The following is a 20,702-nucleotide window of genomic DNA, read 5'->3' on the forward strand; positions in this document are numbered from 1 at the left end:
CTTCTCAGTTTACCGCTTTCTTTATTTTCGAAGTGTTAGCTTAGTTTATTTTCACGCTGTAATCGTATCTCAGTTTAATCGAAGTTATTCTCTCTTTTAAATCGCGCATTTACTTTTCTGTTATTACCTGCAATTTACTTGACCCAGTGTTTAAATTTACGTTGATCAAGCTAGCTAGTTTGAATTCTGCATAGATAAAAACCGTAGTTAAAACTCCCAAGTTAAAGCGTGGCAGCAGCCAACCCCCCTGTTCACTACTCACACACTCGACACACCAACTTCTCTGTGGGATCGACCCCGAACTTGCCGCTTTACTGTTAAAGTAGTGCGAAATCGGGAGTTATAAATATTATCTTTGGCGCGTTTCGGTTCGAGGATTGATTCGATTAAGTGGCAACGTCAATTTGCTAACTGGTCCAACCGATTCAGTTATCCTCCATATAACTTGATCCAACCTTAATCCGCGCGTTTCCGAGCCCGCCATATATATAATCGATAGGGGATACTATATTTTTCCAAATAAAGATAATCGATTATATAATTATTTATAGTTAGATATGTGTGAAATTAAATCAATGTCCAAATTTTGAATGGCACAATTTTTTTTATATCTTATTGTCGAGTTAGCATTTGTTTTAGAATACCTATAATTATTCTCTCGGGTATCTACTACTCCGTTGGTCCCTTATAATTTATCACCATTTACCCTGATACGAAAATGTAATAGAAAATAAGTTGAAAAAGTTAATGGCATGTGAGCCCAACTTTTATATATTAGTGTTATGGGTTGTGATCAATTGAGATTTTTTAGTCTAATTGAGATGCATTATCAGCCACTCATTTTTATTAAATGAGTGGTCCAGAATTTGTCACATGAAAAATATTTTTAGATTAATTAATTATGAAAGGGCATAATGGTAATTTCATGGTACATTTTATTCAATAAATACTTTTTAATTTTTAATTTTAATTTTAATTTTTAACAAAAAATAATTTTTTTTGTCAACTACCTATACAATTCATGTCAACTATATATACAATTCATGTCAACTACACACATATAATGTCAACTATGTGTACAATCCATGTCAACTACATATTAAATTTATGTCAACTACACACATATAATGTCAACTACATATACAATTTATGTCAATTATACACATATAATGTCAACTATAAGTTGTTGACATTTGATGTGTAGGCTATTGACATTTGATGTGCAGGATATTGATGATAATACCCCCGAGTTGACATAATCTACTTGCAGTTGACATTTCAAAAATGTTGTGGATGAGTGGCTGAAAATGCATCCCAATTATCAATTAAGTTAAAAAATCTCAACCTAGCAGGACCCTTAGTGTTATTTTAAATGTGAGTGAGAATGAGTAAGTGGAATGTAGGTCCACTACAAAAAATGGTAAAAGTGAAAGGTAACAAATTTTTAGGGACAGACGAAAATGGAAATAAATGACAAACTTTCAGGGACGGAGGAAGTAATTTAGAAATAAATTCTAGATTTTGGTTTGCTTTTAATCCATGTTACGCAATTAAGCTTTAATTTAGAAATAAAATCTAGATTTTGGTTTGCTTTTAATCCATGTTACGCAATTAAGCTTTATTACACAAGCGGATGATTACAATAGAGCCGAGAGAAGCACAATAAAACTTATCATGTGAGAATTCAAGAGATATTTTTGTTAGTGGTAAAATAAAACTTATCAGGTGAGAATTCAATAGAGCCCGGAGAAGCACGAGTTTTAATGCACAATTGATAAAATAAAATAAAAGAATTGGTAAAATAAAAGAGAGGAAGAGAAAAAGTAATTGAAGTAGGGTTAGTGGATTGTGGGGTCCACTTTCTAAAATAGAAATATTAGAAAGTTTTATTTTTAAGGAACAGACCAAAATGATAATAGTTTCTATTTTTAAAAGACGGAAGTAGTATCATTTTCATAAATTATACTAGTAGTATTTGATAAATAACAAAAACTGGAAATTATATATCCATAGTGATTACTAGTATTATATATTTATATACACTTAAGATACAAAATTTATAGTTAATATAATAAAGTCCAAAATTATATTGCTCCTAATCATATGCTCATTATATGATTTTGGTAAAAAAACAACAGATATTATGTCGTAGATTACGTATAAACATATTTCCATCCACGTGCAAACTAGTTCAATAATTACTTTCACAAATGTAACTAGAATCAAATCAACATTCCAAAAGTAATAGTAAGAAGTTGGAAGTCAGCCAAGTTCAAATAATTAAGTAACTAAACGCAGCTCAAATTAATGAGTACACATTTTCTGGTTATATAACTATACTAAAAGTCGCCGCCGGCAAAAGGTAAGCTGCATGAATAAGCACATCATCAGCTTAATTAGCATTTAACAACACACACATACTCATATCACCAGCATCTATGTGTACCAAAACACACCTGATTTTGGTAAATCATAATCAAATCAAACCCTAGCTAGCATAGATGCAAGACGTACCCCAGCTTGAGAGCAGTGTCGGAGACGCTCCTGTCGTCGTCCAGACTGCGGCCGCCAGAGTTGGTGATGGACTCAACTGAACTTCCTAGCTCCACTGTGTTTCGTGTGTTCTGCACACACTTCATTATTCAACAACTACCATGTAAAATCTCGCACACGAGATCCTCTATTCCAAAATCGTGCTTGTATTAATTAGTCTCTAATTCCATTCGTTCAGTTGCCTCGAAATCCATACATGGACACAATTTAACGATTGGAATAAGAGATATATACAAACATGATTGCGCAACAGAGGATCTTGTCTGTCGGAGAAATCTAAAACAAACTAGCTATTTTTATACCTCAGCTAGCTGTTTCAGCATTGCATTTTCTTCTTCCAATTGTATCTCCTGCATTCTCAAATAATTACTAGAATTCATATATTTTGGGATATATGAAAAAAAGGTATAGGTTCAATTCGGAACATGCCCTCTTCTTCATCTTGCTGATCTCGCTCATAAGCATGTCATTCTGCAATATACGACATCGCCCCACATCATCAGCAACGATAGTCATTTGAATCACCGAATTTGGTCAAAATATGCGAGACTGACTAAACTTCGTGATTTAAAGAACTATTTGCCTCAAAAAGCACATAGACAAACTAAATAGCACGAAAACTGAACCTTTTTTTTCACAACACGGCCCAACGCTGACTCTACCACTCTCTCCAGCCTGGCCAGTTCATTCGTGCCGAGCCCTTGGAGCTCTTCTCCATTAAGTTGCCTACACAAAAGGCTTTTCGATCAGTTTTCAACACGATAATAATGGAAGTACGTGATCACCGTATGTGGACACGAGTTAATACTTGAGCTCGAGAGTCAAGGACGTGAGTTCCTTGCTGGCAGCACCATTGTAGTCGCCTCCCTCCTAAATATGCAAGAGAAACAAAGACTTAAATTGAAATATCTCGAATGATCAAATAATTATGTATGTGGGAAATAACTAACGGCATATATAGTTTAATAGAAAGGAGTGCAATATTTGAATATCCTATAATTAACTGTATATAAACCAAAATTAAGATTAGTTAATCACCTGATTGTGGAGAATTTGCCGGAATCGGTTGCTACCCTCTGTATGCATCTTAAGCCTTTGGATGATTTGCATCATGCTTCAAAATCGACAAAGCCAATCATGAAATACCTTGCATGTTATATATACATATATAAGTAGAGTCGATGCTAATTATCTTAAATTCTATTCTCTTTGTTCCATATTAATGGAGACATTTCTTTTAGGCATGCGATTTAAGAATTTTTTTTAAATGAGTTAAGTAAAGGAAAAATAAAGTATGAAATGAAAAATGTAGAGAGATGAAGAGAGAATTAAGTAAGAGAGAGTAAAGTAAGTCAGAAGAAATAAGTTGACTTTTACTAAAAAGGAAAATGACTCCACTGCTATAGAACGTACTAACATGGCAAAATGACTCCACTACTATGTAACATAAGGAGTAATTGCTAACTATGTCAACAGGAAGTGACTCGCTTATGGTGGGACATCCCAAAAAGGAAAGTGACTTGCTTATGGTGGGACGCAAGGAGTAGAAGAGATGAAAAAATAGAGAGAATAAAGTAAGAGAGAAAAAAAAGTAAGAGTGAGAAAATGTGTACTTTTTACTAGAAAGAAAATGAATTTACTACTATGGAATGCATAAAATGGAAAAATGACTCTATTACTATTGAACGGAGAGAGAGTATTATATAACTTGAGTGAATCGTATTCATTGGCATGCAGCTCATATTTCTCATCATATAGAAAATGATCTTCTAACACCAATCTAAAAAGGAATTAAATAATTAAAGGATAAATAGTACTCCTTCCTTTTGTTTCTTTATAGTTGAGACACTTTTTTTGGCACACAGTTTAAAAAATGATGTGTAGTATGTTAAGTGATTAGGTAATAAAGTAGATAAATTAAGTAAGAGAAAGAAAAAAAAGGAGAAAAGTGAATAAAGTAGAGAGAACGAAGTAAGAAAGAGAATGAAGTAGGAAAGAAAACATGAGTTAATTATTACCATGAAAAAATAACTCAATTATAAAGGAACTTTTCGAAATAGAAAAAAATGACTCAAGTATAAAAGAACGGATGGAGTCGTACATTAAATATCAATTTCTTGAACCATCAGTTATAATCCAAACTATGGGAAATGTTGTTGGCGCCATCAACAACATGGAGACTTCCTAGTTTTGGCAACCGAAGATACCAAATTTTCTAATTGTTAGGATTTGTATATTCAAAAACATGTTTTGAGCAGTTTACATGATTGAAATTGCGTTTATAATAAATTTTACAATCTACTTTTATCCAAGACAAAGTTTCACAGCGACCATGATCATTCTCATCTCGAAGAAGCCTAACCCGGTCACGTGGGGAGATTATAGACCGATCAGCCTATGCAATGTTACGAACAAGATCATCACAAAGATCCTAGCTTCAAGACTTGCACCTTTACTTCCCCTTGTCATTGCACCGAATCAGAGTGGGTTCATCAAGGGCCGCCTGCTTAGTGACAATGCTCTTCTAGCCCAAGAGTTGATACATGATCTGGGGAAAGAGCTTTCGAGTAGAGGGAGATCGCCCAATCTGGCCCTCAAGCTGGATATGGCAAAGGCGTATGATAGAGTCCAGTGGCCGTTTTTGCTCAAGGTTTTGGAAAAGATAGGATTCTCACCAGCTTGGGTAGGCATGATTAGTAAATGCATCTCTTCATGCTGGTTCTCTGTCCTGGTAAATGGTGGCCCTGCAGGTTTCTTTCAATCCTCCAGGGGGCTGAGACAAGGGGACCCCCTATCGCCTTCCCTCTTTGTGTTGGCGGCAGATTACCTTTCGAGATGTCTTGATAGACTGATCAAGGGGGATAAAGAGATGGTCTACAGATGCCGGAAAAGGCTCCCGTTATTACTCATCTTTCCTACGCGGATGATATCATCATATTCTCAAGGGCGCATAGAGAGGCAGTGGAAAGGTTGGTTGGATGCCTAGATCACTACATTGCTGTGTCTGGTCAGAAGATGAATAATGGGAAGACACACTTCTATTTGGCGACTGAGCACATGGAGTTCGCTAGCATTGTTGAGGAGGTGGGATGATTTCATAGAGGGGTGATGCCTTTCACATACCTTGGGGTCCCGATCTTCAGAGGAGCGAGGAGGGCAGATCACCTCTTGCCCCTTAGGCAGAAGCTCATGGACAGAATCCACGGTTGGTCCCATCGTCACCTTGACTTTGGGGGTCGTCTAGCTTTGATTAAGAGCACCCTTGCCGCCATTCCGCTTCATATTTTACAGGTCATGAACCCTCTGCTTGGCTTTCTGGACGAGTTAGAGCAGATACTGGCTAGATACTTTTGGGGTACAGTTGGAGAGAAGAGGAAGCTGCACTGGATTTCTTGGAGATAGATCTGCTTGCCTTTTGATGAGGGTGGTTTGGGTATTCGCCGCTTCAGGGAAGTGGCAGTGGCATTTGGTTTCAAGCCGTGGTGGAGACTACTGGCACATGATTCTCTCTGGGCTCAGTTCATGATCCGGAAGTACAGTATCCTCCCCTGTCATTTGCATACATCCTCTTGTTGGTCACATGACAGTCCTACTTGGCGTCGTTTGCATCGTATTTGGTCATACATGCATGATTATATTCGTTGGTCCTTGGGTGAGGGGAAGATCAGCTTCTGGGATGATGTCTGGCTTGGGGCTAGCTAGCCCCATCCGGAGTTTGTGCGTCCCGGGAAATGATCATCCTCAATCTCAGGAAGTTGCATCATATTGGCATAAGCATGCATGGGATGAGGATATGCTGCATAATTTATCTTTCAGGTTTGGCGTTACCTCCAGATGTGATAGACCAGATCAGAGCCACGCCGATCGAGTTGGGGGCGAAGGATGTGAGGCGATGGAGTCTGACTAGCCATGGTGAGTTCACTGTGACCTCTGCCTGGGAGAGCATCCGGACTAGACTGCCAAAGAGGGAGATTTTTGGGCTTATCTGGAATCAAGGGTTGACCCCTACCATCTCGGTGTTCATTTGGAGGCTGTTGTTTGGTAGGGTGCCGGTGGATGAAAAGTTGCAGAGGAGAGGGATTGAGTTAGCGTCTAGGTGTCAGTGTTGTCGGTCTCCTTCGGTCGAGTCTCTTAGTCATGTCTTTTTTTCGAGTCAGTCGGCGATTTCTGCATGGGAGTATTTCGATGCCTGGTTTCCTTCCTCGCACACACCGATTCACACGAGCACTGATATTGCACTTAGACTAGGTCACTGGCGGAGGTCCTCTTTCCAGATGGCGCCCGCCTTACATATTAGTTTTCTTGTACCCTGTTTGATTGCTTGGTTTTTTTGGACGGAGAGGAACGGCTGCAAGCATGGCGGTCGGCCTTTTCATCAATCTCATGTTATTTGGCAGGTCACTCACCACCTGCATGTGCTTGTTTTGGCCGGCAAGATCACCACGACCCATTGGAGGAGATGTTCGCCGTCGGTTGATTTCATGCCTATCTCCCCAGACAGCGTGTTCTGCGGTCACTCATGGTCCTATGGCATCCCCCTGATGCCCCTTGGGTAAAGCTAAACACTGACGGTGCCTTCTCTACATCCACACTGGGGGCGGGGGAGGGAGGATTGGTTCGAGGCTCTGATGGAGAACTTCTGCGTGCCTTCTGCGCTCCGATAGCCGCATCATCGAGCTTTGAGGCGGAGCTGTTGGCTTTGATTCGGGGTCTCGAGATGGCTATGGAGCTTTCTACACACATTTGGATTGAGCTTGACTCAACGGCTCTGGTTACCTTGATGTCAACTGGACAGCTTGGCGCTGCGGATCTTAGACATCACATGGCTTTGATCCGGAGCATGACTTCTCAGCGGCATGTTCGGTTCTCACACATCTACAGAGAAGGGAACCGGGCAGCCGATTTCCTTGCAGGTAGGGGGTTCAGACCCCTGCCCTTACTTACTATGATCCAATCTCTGCGTCTCGGTATCTGAAAACGCTGGTTAGAATGGACCGGCTGGGATATCTTAACTTCCGCTTCCGCCGCAGAGATGTGGATTGACCCTGGTCACATGTTGGGTCACTTTATGTTTTATTCGCTCCTCATTTTTGTTTATTTAGTTCATAGCTTTTTGATGATATGATGGAGGTTCCCGGCTTGTGGGAACTCCGATTTGCTTTTTCATGCTCCTTTTTTGGATCATAGTCATTTTTGGGCTAAGATCATGTTTTTGGAACATTATATTTTGGTTTTATTCACAGGTTGGGGGTTTACCTAAACCCCCCGCCCACAACGGGTGTTTTAAAAAAAAAGATAAAAAGAATAATTTTATCATATTGTGTTTATGCAATTATAAGTGTTTCTCAAATATTTAAATATATAAGAAACAGACAAATCTAAGTCTTCAACATAGTAGATTGGTTGTGAACGACGTTCACAGTAGGTAACACAGTCAATTCTTTGCAGAAGAAAAAAGTACACCTCTGTCCCATTTTACTCACACTTTTTATTTTAGGTCGTACTTAAAGATTGAGCAAATAATATTAAAATTTTAAGTGTAATAAGGAAACACTTCATTAACTCTAATCGTTTAATAAAATACTCTAATTCTTACTTAAAATAAATATAGTGCAAGTAGTTTGGGGCGGGCCGAAACAGAAAAGCGAGTTGCATAGGACGCAAAGAGATTTCACAACCTAGATATATCTTGACTACCTAATCGTGAAATATTGTCGTGCTAGTCCGCAAGTTTCCCTACCTTAGGAATCTAACGGTGCTGTTTAGCACTGAAAGGATCGAACACTAAAGATAAGTCTTTTTTTGGCTATTTACTGAAAAAATGATGTCTCAATGATTGTTAGTACTCCCTCCGTCCGCGAATAGGAGTCCCGATTTTTCATTTTAGTCCGTCCGCGAATAGGAGTCCCGGTTCACTTTACCATAAATGGTAATAGAGTCTCACATTCCACTAACTTATTTCACTCACATTTCATTTAAAACTAATATATATAAGTGGTATCCATATTCCACAAATTTTTTTCCACCAACTTTTCTTAACATTTATTAAAATCCGTGCCGCCGAGGAATGAGACTCCTAATGGCGGACGGAGGGAGTATGTCTTAATAATTGTTGACATAACATTGATCATACAATATTGGGTATGCGCTACATTATCCGCAAGTTTCCCTACCTTAGGAAACTAAAGGTGTTGTTTAGCACTAAATGGATCAGACAGTAGAGATGAAGTCTTTCTTGGCTATTTATTGAAAAATGAGATCTCAATGATTGTTATTTCTTAATCCTTGTTGACATAACATTGATTATACAATATTGATTATGCGCTACATTATTATCTTTCTTATTTTACTCCCTCTCCAATTTGACTATTTATTACTTCATTCGTTCCGCCATAGTTGAGGCGTTTCTTTTCGGCATAAAGTTTAAGAAAAGAATGTTTAGTGTTAAGTGGAGGGGGAGAAAAGTAAGAGAGGAAAAAGTAGTGAGAATAAAGTTAAAAAGTGAATAAAGTAGAGAGAATAAAATAATAGAATGAAGTAGGAAAAGAAAAGTGAGTTAATATTTCCATACAAGGAAATGACTCTATTATAAAAGAACTTCCCAAAAGTAGAAAAACGCCGCAACTATGGTGGAACGGATGGAGTATCATTTTTTTATTGCCCTAAAGTAATAAAAAGCAAGTGTAACAGATATTGGCAGGCATGCTGAAAAAGAAACTAGAGACAAGTAAGAGCGGACGGAGTGAGAGTAATTAAACATGCATAAGGGCATCCGCAACGCTGGATCCAGCGTTGCGGTGCCGATGCCGTGCCGCCGGAACGGTCCCGCCAAGGACCAGCGTTGCAGCCTCCGAACCGTCGCCGATCCGTGCCTATGCCGTGCCGTGGGTCGTTGCCGCGGCACGCGGCACGACCCGTTCCGCCACGCGCCGAGGCGACGTGGCGGCCTCCCATGCGTCGCGTGAAGCCCACTCGCTGCCCCGCGAGTGGGTTTCGTTTTTTGACGCAATAATTAATTTTTTTTTTAAATTCGAATTTAATAAAAAAAAAAAATTGTTTGCAACGGTATTATGACCGTTTTTTTGTATCCGTTTTTTAATTTTTTTTATTTTTTTAATTTATTTACTCTATAAATACTCCTATTTCATACTCATTTCACTCACAAACACACATCTATTCCTCTCAAATCCTCTCTATTTCCACCCCAATTTTCATCTCAAATCAACTCTGTTTTTCTTCTCCCAAATTTAATCAAACTAGTGGATCCTTTTGAACAAATGCGTCAATTATTGGCACAATCACTTGAAGAAGATCGACGACGGGAGGCGGAAGAAGCAGCGCCTCCCCAACGACGCTCCCGTACGTACATCCATCGTAACCGGGAGGAAGCCGCCGCAAGGTTAGTACGCGACTACTTCTGCGATAACCCGGTTTGGGGAGATACGTACTTCCGTCGCCGTTTCCGCATGGGGAAACCGTTATTTCTCCACATCGCGAATACTTTGGCAGCCCGGGAAGAGTTCTTCCAGGAAGGGTTCGACGCGGTCGGCCGTCCCAGCCACACGACGCTGCAGAAATGTACTGCAGCAATCCGCCAGCTTGCGACTGGACAAACGGCCGACATGTTCGACGAATACCTCCACATCGGAGACAGCACTGGGCGAATGTGCTTGCTCAAATTCTGCCAAGGCGTCCGGGTAGCCTTCACCGACGAATTTCTCCGGAGGCCAAACACGACCGATTGTCAGTTACTGCTCAACCTTCACGAAATAGTGCACGGATTCCCCGGGATGCTCGGCAGCGTCGATTGCATGCACCGACAATGGAAGAATTGTCCGGTGGCGTGGAAGGGGTCCTACACGAGCGGCCACAAAGGCACCCACCCAACCGTTATACTCGAGGCCGTTGCCGACTACCGCCTTTGGATCTGGCACGCGTACTTCGGGGTCCCCGGGTCGAACAATGACGTAAACGTGCTCCAACAGTCCGACCTCTTGACCGAAGTTTTGGATGGTATAGCGCCGGCGATCAACTTCGTCGCCAACAACCGGCTTTATAAAATGGGGTACTATCTCGCCGATGGCATCTACCCGAAGTGGCCTACCTTCGTGAAGACGTGCAGTGGGTCTACGAACCCAAAGCATGCTCTTTTTGCGCAGAAGCAGGAGGCTGCTCGCAAGGATGTGGAGAGGGCGTTCGGGGTTCTCCAATCGCGCTTCAACATCATCAAAGCCCCCGCTCGTACGTGGTTCATGGAGAACATGGTCGACATCATGTATACGTGCATAATCTTGCACAACATGATTGTCCAAGACGAAGGACCCGAGGCGGGAAATTGGTTCGACCCCGAATCCCCCGAAAGCTCAACCGCAAGTAGTCCGCCTCGAAGTGGAGCGCATCCGTCTATACAAGAACGGTTATCTGTTCGTGCAAGGACACGCGACTCTAGCACCCACACCCAACTCCAACAGGATCTAATTGAGCACATTTGGACAAACTTTGGCGGATGAAATTATTAAAATTGTGTACTTTTATTTTTTTAGGATTTTAATTGTGTGCTTTTTAATTTTTTTAAGTTTAAGTTGTAACTTTGTTTTAATGTTGTGTGTTTTTTAATAAAGTGTGTGTGTTTTTTATTAAAGTGTGTTTTTTTAATTGAATTGAGTTGGAAATAAAAATAAAAAATAAAATTGAATGAATAGTAATTAAGGAACGGTTAAGGAACGGAGGGTTGCAGGTTCCGTTCCTTAGTTAAGGAATGGAGTAAAATAGTACAGTGGAGCCCTCAAATAGTAGTTTAAGGAACGGTTTAGGAACGGTATAGGAACATCGTTGTGGATGGCCTAAATACGTTAAAAATTGTATGCGTAAATTCGCAAGTCAGCAATGGGGTTGATCAATTCCATTGGTGGCGAATTATTCACGAATTTCTTATGCATGGAATTTACTATGCTTATGCATGCGTGACTCGTATGTACGAGTTCTCAGTTAATCTCATGTTATAATTCTATCTATATCACGCCCTTATATATTTGTGATCACTTCTCTGTGCTCATAATTAAAAATTTAAAACTAAGTTTATTTTCATATAAATATTTTCTTATAAATGATTATGGTTAAATTAAATATAAAACCATAATATATTACTACTCCCTATGTGTTAGAAGAAACACCCTGGAACTCATTTCACTGTATATCAAGAGAAATAAAAGGTTTTATGAAATCATTAGAGCATCCGCAACGGTGGCGAAAGACGCCACCGCCGTCCGCGCCGTTGGCAAGGCGCAGGACCGCCGCCGCTGCAGCCGCGCCGCTGGCACGGCGCTGCTCGATGTATCGAGCACGTCCGTGCCAGCGGACGCACACGTGGCGCGCTCCCATTCGTCAACGGCATAGCCGTTGTGTTTAAACTTTTTTTTAATTTTTTTTTTTAAAAATCGGTATTTAATTATAAATAATGCTAAAAAATAAAAAAAATATTTTCCAAATCCCAAAAATAGGCCGTTTTTTTCCCGTTTTTTCTGAATTTTTTTGATTTTTTTTTATTTTTTTTCCCCCAAAATCATCTATAAATACACACATTCATCATCCATTTATCACATCAAATCATCTCTCATTCATCTCTCATTCATAATTCTCATACAAACTATCAACACATTCATCACCCACTCAAAATCTCAAATGGATTTCACCCATATTATGGCGGAAGCGAAACGCGAAGAACAAGAATACTACGAACAACATCGTGCCGCTTACGAAGCATATGTCGCGGCGAATACCCCTGCTCCTCCTCCTCAACGAACCAGATCAAATCGACGGTACATCCATCGTGACCGGGAGGGAGCCCACGAAAGGCTCGTTGCCGACTACTTTGCCGACCAGCCGCGGTTTCCGGCAGATTACTTCAGGCGCCGTTTTCGCATGTCAAAGCGCTTGTTCATGCGAATTGTCAACACATTGTCCGCACGTGTTGAATACTTTCAAACAGGTGTAGATGCAGCCGGCCGGCAAAGTATCACGGCGTTGCAGAAGTGTACGTGTGCCATCCGACAACTCGCTACTGGGCAAACGGCCGACATGTTCGACGAGTATTTGCATATCGGTGAGTCCACTGGAATCCTATGTTTAAAGAATTTTTGCGATGGCGTTCGTTCTGCTTTTGGGGATGAATTCCTTCGAGCACCCACCACTGATGATTGCCAACGGTTGCTTCGTCTTCATGAATCAGTCCATGGCTTTCCCGGAATGCTTGGCAGCATTGACTGCATGCATTGGAGGTGGAAGAATTGTCTGACTGCTTGGAGGGGGCAACACTTGAGCGGTCACAAAGGCGGCGGCCCAACGCTTATCCTTGAGGCGGTCGCCGACTACCGCCTATGGATTTGGCATGCATATTTCGGCGTTGCTGGATCCAACAACGACTTGAATGTGCTATATTCGTCACCACTCTTCAATGATGTGATGAATGGTGTAGCACCGGCGATCGACTTCACCATCAACGGAAATATATACCGCATGGGTTACTATCTCGCCGATGGTATCTACCCAAGGTGGTCGACGTTCGTGAAGACGCTCCACAACCCGCACGACCCGAGACGGGTTCTTTTTGCGCAGCGTCAAGAGTCAGCGCGGAAAGATGTCGAAAGAGCCTTCGGGGTCCTTCAAGCTCGATTCAACATTGTGAAGGCCCCGGCTCGGCTGTGGTACGTGAATAATATCGCCGACATCATGTTCACGTGTATTATATTACACAACATGATTATAGCCGACGAAGGGCCGAGGGCGGCTAGCTTCTACGACGAGGACGAAGCCGGAAGCTCAACAGCGAGGTCTCCCCTACGCCGAGGCGAGCATACGACGGTTGGCCAGAGGATCGAGACAAGACACACAATGCGCGATACTCGAATCCACAATCAACTACAAGAAGACCTAATCAACCACATGTGGGCGAAATTCGGCAACGAGTAGTGTCATTTTTAATTTTTAGGATTTTAATTATGTAATTTTTAATTTTTAGGATTTTAATTATGTAATTTTTAATTTTTAGGATTTTAATTATGCAATGTTTAATTTTATTTGTCATTTGTAATATTTATTGTGGGTTTTAAATGAATTTTAATATTATGGAAATGTTTTTGTGTAATTGAATTTTATATTAATTGTGCTCGTCCTTGCGGAAGAGCACAGTTGTGGGTGTTGTGCTCTTGCCAGAGAGCAGGCATGAATAGTACCGCCCGGGCCCACAACTGTGCCGCTGGCAAGAGCACGGTTGTGGATGCTCTTAGCTCCATTTGCATCCAACGCCCCTAGCCACCACCACTATACATTTTCCCTAGGGAACTAGAACACTTAACAATTTTAGTGACCTTTTGTCATTTTTATTTGGATCATAGGTTGGTTTTCATGTAGCTTCAGAGGTAAAAAAACATGAAATTAACATATGAAAATAAATAAATTTCCATCCTTGGAAATTAAAACAAGTAGGCATATATATACATACAGTAAAGGTATGCCAAAAAAAGTTACTACTAAGAACATGCACTGCTTTCATTTTGATTGGGGGAGGGGAGACATTCTTATATAATAAGATACTAAGATACTGAAGATTGTTACATATCTTGATATACAGCAGCTGTAATTTCATGGAATATCAAATATAAGCAGATTTTCAGAAGGCAAAATATCTTGTTTTCCATCCCCATATTAGGATAAGTTACTAATGGAGTGTTGAATCTAGAATAGCTAGGCATGCTTGATAGTTGATATTATCTTTTCACCTGACTAATGAAAGCACTTACCAATTTCCACACACACAAATAATTTTCCATCATTGACTGACACCATAGTAATCATTAATGTGAGACTTAACTACGTAAATTCATTTTCTTTAGACGAGCCTACTATACATTAAGGAGTACATTCCGTTTTCAAAAAAAGTTACTAATAGTATTTACTTAAAAAGGAGTAGATTTTTCAAGTAAAAATTAATCACATAAAAAGCAATTCAATCGATAAGCTCAGAGTAATTGTGAAGAGAAACATATACTCTTATATGTAGACGACAAGAAATCGTACGAAGATGCAGTAAATTATTAATGGTGAAGAGTCATATATACCATAAAATCATTTAAGATGTGAGATCTAATTAATCCTCTCAAAAGTTGGACTACTATTGGAGAGGGAGAGAGGAACATAAATGATGAAAAGCAGCATCAGCACTATTCAAAATAAGAACATATGATGATATATATATATATATATATATATATATATATATTCGAGAGAGAGAAAGAGAGAGAACCTGGAGGTGGAGTAGTCGTAGAGCCTGCCGGTGGCCGAGAAAACGATGAGAGCAATCTCAGCATCGCAGAGAGTGGCAAGTTCTTGAGCCTTCTTGAAAAGCCCTCTTCTCCTCTTTGAAAAAGTCACCTGCCTCGATGTCAAGTTATCGATCTTTTTTATCTGAATCTTTTGCCTCACCATCTCCCTACCTACAAGTACAAACCCATTGCATTGCACTTCATCAATTTTATAATTCCACTTTCCAATCTAGAGAGATAGAGAGAGAGAGCTCCGGCGTGGGGTTTGTTTTTTTGATAAAATAATGCATATAGTATGCATAAAATCTTCAAGTACAATACCAAATCTGAAAGCCAGAAACCCTTCTTCCCAAGAACAGCAAAAAGTAATAAAAATTCAGATATATTATATTAATATATTTTAAAATAGGAAGAGAAAGAGAAGCAACGGAATATTTCTAAATTTGCATAGAAAAAAAATGGAAACTTTGAAATTAGTTGTAGTTTGCTAATTCGGGGAAGAAATGACATCACCAGTAGAAGAGGAAGCCCCAAACTGCAAAAGCCACCAACCCTAGAGAGAGAGAGAGAGAGGGAAAAGCAATGCAAATCTGAATATCTGATTATGAATTTTGTAAGAGGTTATAAAAGATAGATAGTGGGGTATGACGGTCGGAAGGCTGGACAGTGGGCTGGAGCTGGAATCAAATCTGACCGAGCATCACTTGATAAGTCAAGCCTACATTTAACTTCAACTTCTATTTGAAACGTCTAATTTTCGAGGATCCTTTAATCGCACTCTATTTCTTTTTATTTACATATGCACAAGTAAAAAAAATGAATGTATGAGCAATGGATATAAAAGAAGTTTGAAATATAGATATTCCCTCCTGTCTCATAATAGATTGAACATCAATTTATCAAATTGATATCTAATTAAGAATGGATCGAACATCATCATACATGAGAGCGTGTGATAATGATAATAAACAAGACTCTAAACCCACTATAGTGATAGCTTCTCGTTGTCTATTCAACTTTCTTTGACGACTGTAATTATTTGCGAGATGTGCTAAGATCGATGACAATTCCAGACAAACTCCTTGATTACATATATCTACAATGAGCATCAATCAATACTGGGTTGCCTAAAATTTAAAATTTATAATAATTTATCAAGCCACATAAATTTTACATTCATGAAAATCGAATTTTGAAAAACATTGTTAGTTTGATGATAAGTCCGGTAGTTATTATGTCTAATAATCCTAATACTATAAGAATTTTAAAAGGTTAGAAACTATTATGTGTAATTTAATAATCTTCTGTTACATAAAATTTGCAACAATTTTTGGTTATTAACCTGAAAACTTTGTAATGATACAATAACGCCAATTAGAACTTACTCCATATATGAGTGCCCAATAAATGACATGAAAACATACATCATGGGTGTTTGTGACGTTGATTAATTATTTAATTACAGATTGTGACTTTTTAAAAGTACTTCTCTCACGACTATTTTTTCTCGAAGCTAATGTTGGTATCTTTGTGTCAGTGCAGTGCAATGCAGTGCTTAGGGCATGCAGTGGTGCGGATGTCCCGTCAGACATCCATGCGAACATCCTAAAAACACCTCATGTCACGTCATACGAACTTCCCACTGCGGATGCCACGTCATACGGATATCCCATTGCACAGTGACGGACATCCCCAAGGATATCCCGACGGACTTCCCACATTAATAAAAATTCACTAATTCACAAATTAAACAATTTACGGATTTAAATAATTTACGGAATTAAAAATTCGACGCAAATACATAGATCTTACAACCACTTTATTAAAAAAAATACATAATTATAAAAAAACATACATAGTAATTAAAAAAAATTACATAGATAAAAAAACCGCTGGCTCACTCCTCGTATTCCCCGCCGGCAGTACCCTCGTCGTCGCCACCGCCAGCCCCTTCGTCGTCACTACCTGACATGTCTCCGAACCCCAAATCGTGCTGCATACTGTTGATGAGGGGTTTAAGCGACCGCTTGTAATGGGGGGTCGGTCGATTGGCGCCATTCAACCATCGCACGTAACAAGGTTTCATGTGCTGCGATGCGGGCGAAGGAGGGGTTCTCGGGATTGTTTTGGGTGGGCGCTGCCGACTGTGGGCGACGGCGGCAGTTCGACGATATGGGTGTCGGGAATTCTGCCTCGGCGGGGGGGGGGGGGGGGGGGGGAGTTCGTGGGAACCAGCACTGCTACTGTACTCCCCGGAGTCGTTGATCTTCGTCCGCTTCGGCCAGCCAGATTCAACGCCCGCAGTGAACTTGGGCGAAGATTGCACCACAAGATAGACCTCCCAATATTTGAATTCCCCGAACCCCTTTTCACTGTCGGGGAACTGCTGGTGCGCCAGATGCTTCACATCCTCGGAAGACATGCCGCTGGTTGCCGAGCGGAGGTTGTTTGTGTAAATGCCGGTAAATCGGCTGAGCTGCCTCCTCAGCTGCTCCCACTATTCCGGCATTGCTCTCCATTGTGAGGCTCCCCCCTGACGGTTTGAACTGGAGGTAGCTTTGGCTAATGCGCCACCACATCCTGTCGATGTGCTGGTTCGCCCCGACGTAGGGATCCTCCACTACACTGATCCACGCCTTCGACAGAGCAATGCACTCCTCCATGCTCCAGACGGTCCTCTTGTTCCCGTTGGACCCCTCCTCCGCCTCACCACCGTACATCAGGACGGGCGAGGTATTGCCCCGTCCCCTGCCCCTCACTCTCCCTGTCCTCCCCCTCCTCCCTATCGCCGTTGGTGCATCTATGGGAGAATCCCGGATCGGAGATAGCCCCAACTCCTACATCGAGAACGTGTCGATGCCACTGAACTGAGTCTCGAGGGGAGTACTCGGGAGAGTTATCCGTCGACAGTAAATCCATATAGGGCCGGTAGACGTTGTCCACCTGTGATTGGGGGACCCCCTGCCTACTCCCCGCGCAGCCGCCAGCGACCCCTGCATCATCCCCGGCATCATCATACCGGGCATTTGGGGCATCATCCCCGGCATTCCAGGCATCATTCCCGGCATTCCGGGCATCATCCCTGGCATTTGGGGCATTCCGGCACTCGCCCCGGGCATCTAGGACATTTGGGGCATCATACTATACCACTGCGGGTACATGTTGTAGTACCCGAGCATCATCCCCGCCGCCATTTGAGGTTGGGGCATCATCCCCGGAATTTGGGGCATCGCGGAGGACACTGGCGTACTCCCGCCGCTGGGAAAATAGGGCGACTGTGACTCGCTCGTAGCGAGGGAATTGCTATCGTGATGCTCCATTGTTCTTCGAAAGAAAAGTATTTTAGAGAGAGATACTCGTTAATACAAGTGGTGCGAATGAAATGAAGTGCAACGAGAAGTACTTATAGATTTTTTTAAAAAATTTAATGCAATAATCGGGACGTTCGCGCTGACGTCAGTGAGAGTCAACACCATGGCGGATGTCGCGACGGACGTCAGCGGAAGGCCGCGGACTATCCGCAGCGGATGTCGCGACGGACGTCAGCGGAAGGCCGCGGACTGTCCGCAGCGGATGTCTGTATCCGCGTCACATGCACACAATGGCGGACGTCCGGCATGCCGGTCTGACGTCCGCCGGGACGTCCGCCACTGCGGATGCTCTTACATTTATACTGTCATCTATTTTTGAATTATTACATATAACAATATCCGTTATTAATTGAGATATAAATTTACCTTGAACTTCATCTATGTGGCCACATTATGGTTGGCTATAATTGGATATTTTGGTCATTATACATAAGAAACAAATAATAAATTAATAAGTCAAAATTTTCTCTTAAATTCAAGAACGATTGAAATTAACATTTAAAATTTACATAGAATCAATATTAATTGAGACCCCAAATGAGTTGAATAATTTATTACAATCTTATAAATGGCACAACTTAGGTTTTCAAATTATTATAATGGTCATTATATTTTCACAAACAATTGAATTATAAACTGTAATAATAGAGATATTTGCACATATTTTTCTATTTACATTATTATGTTAGTATATTGTAACGAGGTTGCTTATTCTATCGATTCCAGTTAACCAGTTATAGATTTTCGCTCCTATTATCGAAGTTAAAATTGAATCTTAATCGGTTTCTACACTAACTTATAGGTTGAAAACTGACTTATTAGTGTAGGAATCAAAATAACCAAAACCAAGTAGTAATAATCAATAATCAACACTTAGAATTCAATAATACACTTACTATGGAATAATATGCAATAATCAACAACTAAAAAACCAAAATAAATCCATAGAAATCTAACACAGCTTTTGCCTTGTAATTCTTCTTCTCAGAATCTAGCAAATCGAAGAACTCTCTCACAGCTGCAATCGCGTCCTTCATCAAGCTCTCTCGTATACCGTGATTTAGGGCTGGCAATTTTCGACACGATACGATAATCCGACCCGAATCCGCACGAAATTATTGGGTTGGGGTCAAGTCTTATTGGATCTGTGTCCTTATCGGGTTGACCCATTAAGAACCCGATAATTTCGGGTTGGGTTCGGGTCGGATGCGGGTCGGATACGGGTAACCCATTAAGAAATAATATTATTATTTTTATTATTATTTAAAACTATATATATTACTTTAATATTTTAATTTCTTATAAATTAGGTTTAAATAGTATAAAACGAATTTTAATTGTGTAAATTAGGTTAAAAATTCAGGTTTAACCGTGTAATATTAGGTTTTAATCGTGTAATATCAAGTTCGGGTTGTTATCGTGTCGTGTCAACCCATTATATATCGTATCAATAACGGGTTCGTGTCGGGTGCGGGTCGTGTTCGGATTTGAAGGTAGTAGGTCGGGTTCGTGTTCGGATTTACAGTTTCCTTAACAGGTCGAATTCATGTTAGGCCTTATTGGGTTGGATCGTTATCAGATAACGACCCAGTCCGCACTATTTGCCAGCCCTACCATGATTCACAAGCTGCAATTTAATTATAATCATTATTAATCACATAATTATTGAATTGTATTGGGGAAAAGTATCAATTGTATTGAATGAATAATATATTATATAATATAGATTCAATTGTATATAATATTGATTATTGAGTTTGTTTATAACAATAAAGATTCCTTGCTTTGTATAGGACTTATTTTATCATTTGTACCTTTAAATGACAATTCACATGGTACAATTTACTACTAGTAGTTACTACTACATCCATCTAATGCTATTAGTATTTTTTTTTCCCAAACTAATTCCACTATTTCTATTTTAATAAGAATTAATAAATATTTCCTTATTAAGTGTCCCCTTATTACACTTAAAATACGAATTTTATTACACAAATTTATTTTAAAGATTTCAATTAATCTCCAACCATCAATTTTATACTATTATTTAATAATAATATATTTTCAATATATACTTTTAATATTGGAACAATCTTTCCTCAAAATATTTGAATTAATTTTATATGAAACAATTTTATAGTATAATGTTTACATTTATTTTATTTTATATTATATATAAGTTATTTAAATATTAATGTTAAATATAATATAGTTTAAATTATTTCATTTGTAAGTGAATCTAAATACCAATTATAGAATTTTAATATCATGAATATATTTATATTCTAATTTAAAAGTAGTTATATAATAAAAATTTAATAATATTATATAAAATGTAAATAAAAGAAAAACAGAAAAACAGAAAAATCGGAAAGAAATATGACATAAAAGATATGGACATATATACTATTCAATAGTATTCCCAAGATGATTTATCATTAATTGTACTCTACTCCCT

General features: G+C 39.8%; 1 protein-coding gene across 1 annotated transcript; it reads right to left on the reverse strand.

Annotated features, from left to right (window-relative positions):
- Positions 1 to 2,153: 2,153 nt before the first annotated feature.
- On the reverse strand, positions 2,154 to 15,521 carry LOC121802499 (MADS-box protein SVP-like). Its single transcript, XM_042202182.1, has 9 exons — positions 15,387 to 15,521; positions 14,855 to 15,044; positions 3,592 to 3,667; positions 3,362 to 3,423; positions 3,180 to 3,279; positions 2,983 to 3,024; positions 2,856 to 2,903; positions 2,515 to 2,624; positions 2,154 to 2,367 (listed from the first exon to the last, which is right to left on the reverse strand). Exons 2-9 carry the CDS (start codon positions 15,034 to 15,036, stop codon positions 2,340 to 2,342), a joined length of 648 nt encoding a protein of 215 aa, XP_042058116.1. The 5' UTR covers positions 15,037 to 15,044; positions 15,387 to 15,521; the 3' UTR covers positions 2,154 to 2,339.
- Between the last annotated feature and the right edge of the window lie 5,181 nt (positions 15,522 to 20,702).

Source organism: Salvia splendens, chromosome 5 (genome assembly GCF_004379255.2).
Source record: "Salvia splendens isolate huo1 chromosome 5, SspV2, whole genome shotgun sequence".
Taxonomy (NCBI): domain Eukaryota; kingdom Viridiplantae; phylum Streptophyta; class Magnoliopsida; order Lamiales; family Lamiaceae; genus Salvia; species Salvia splendens.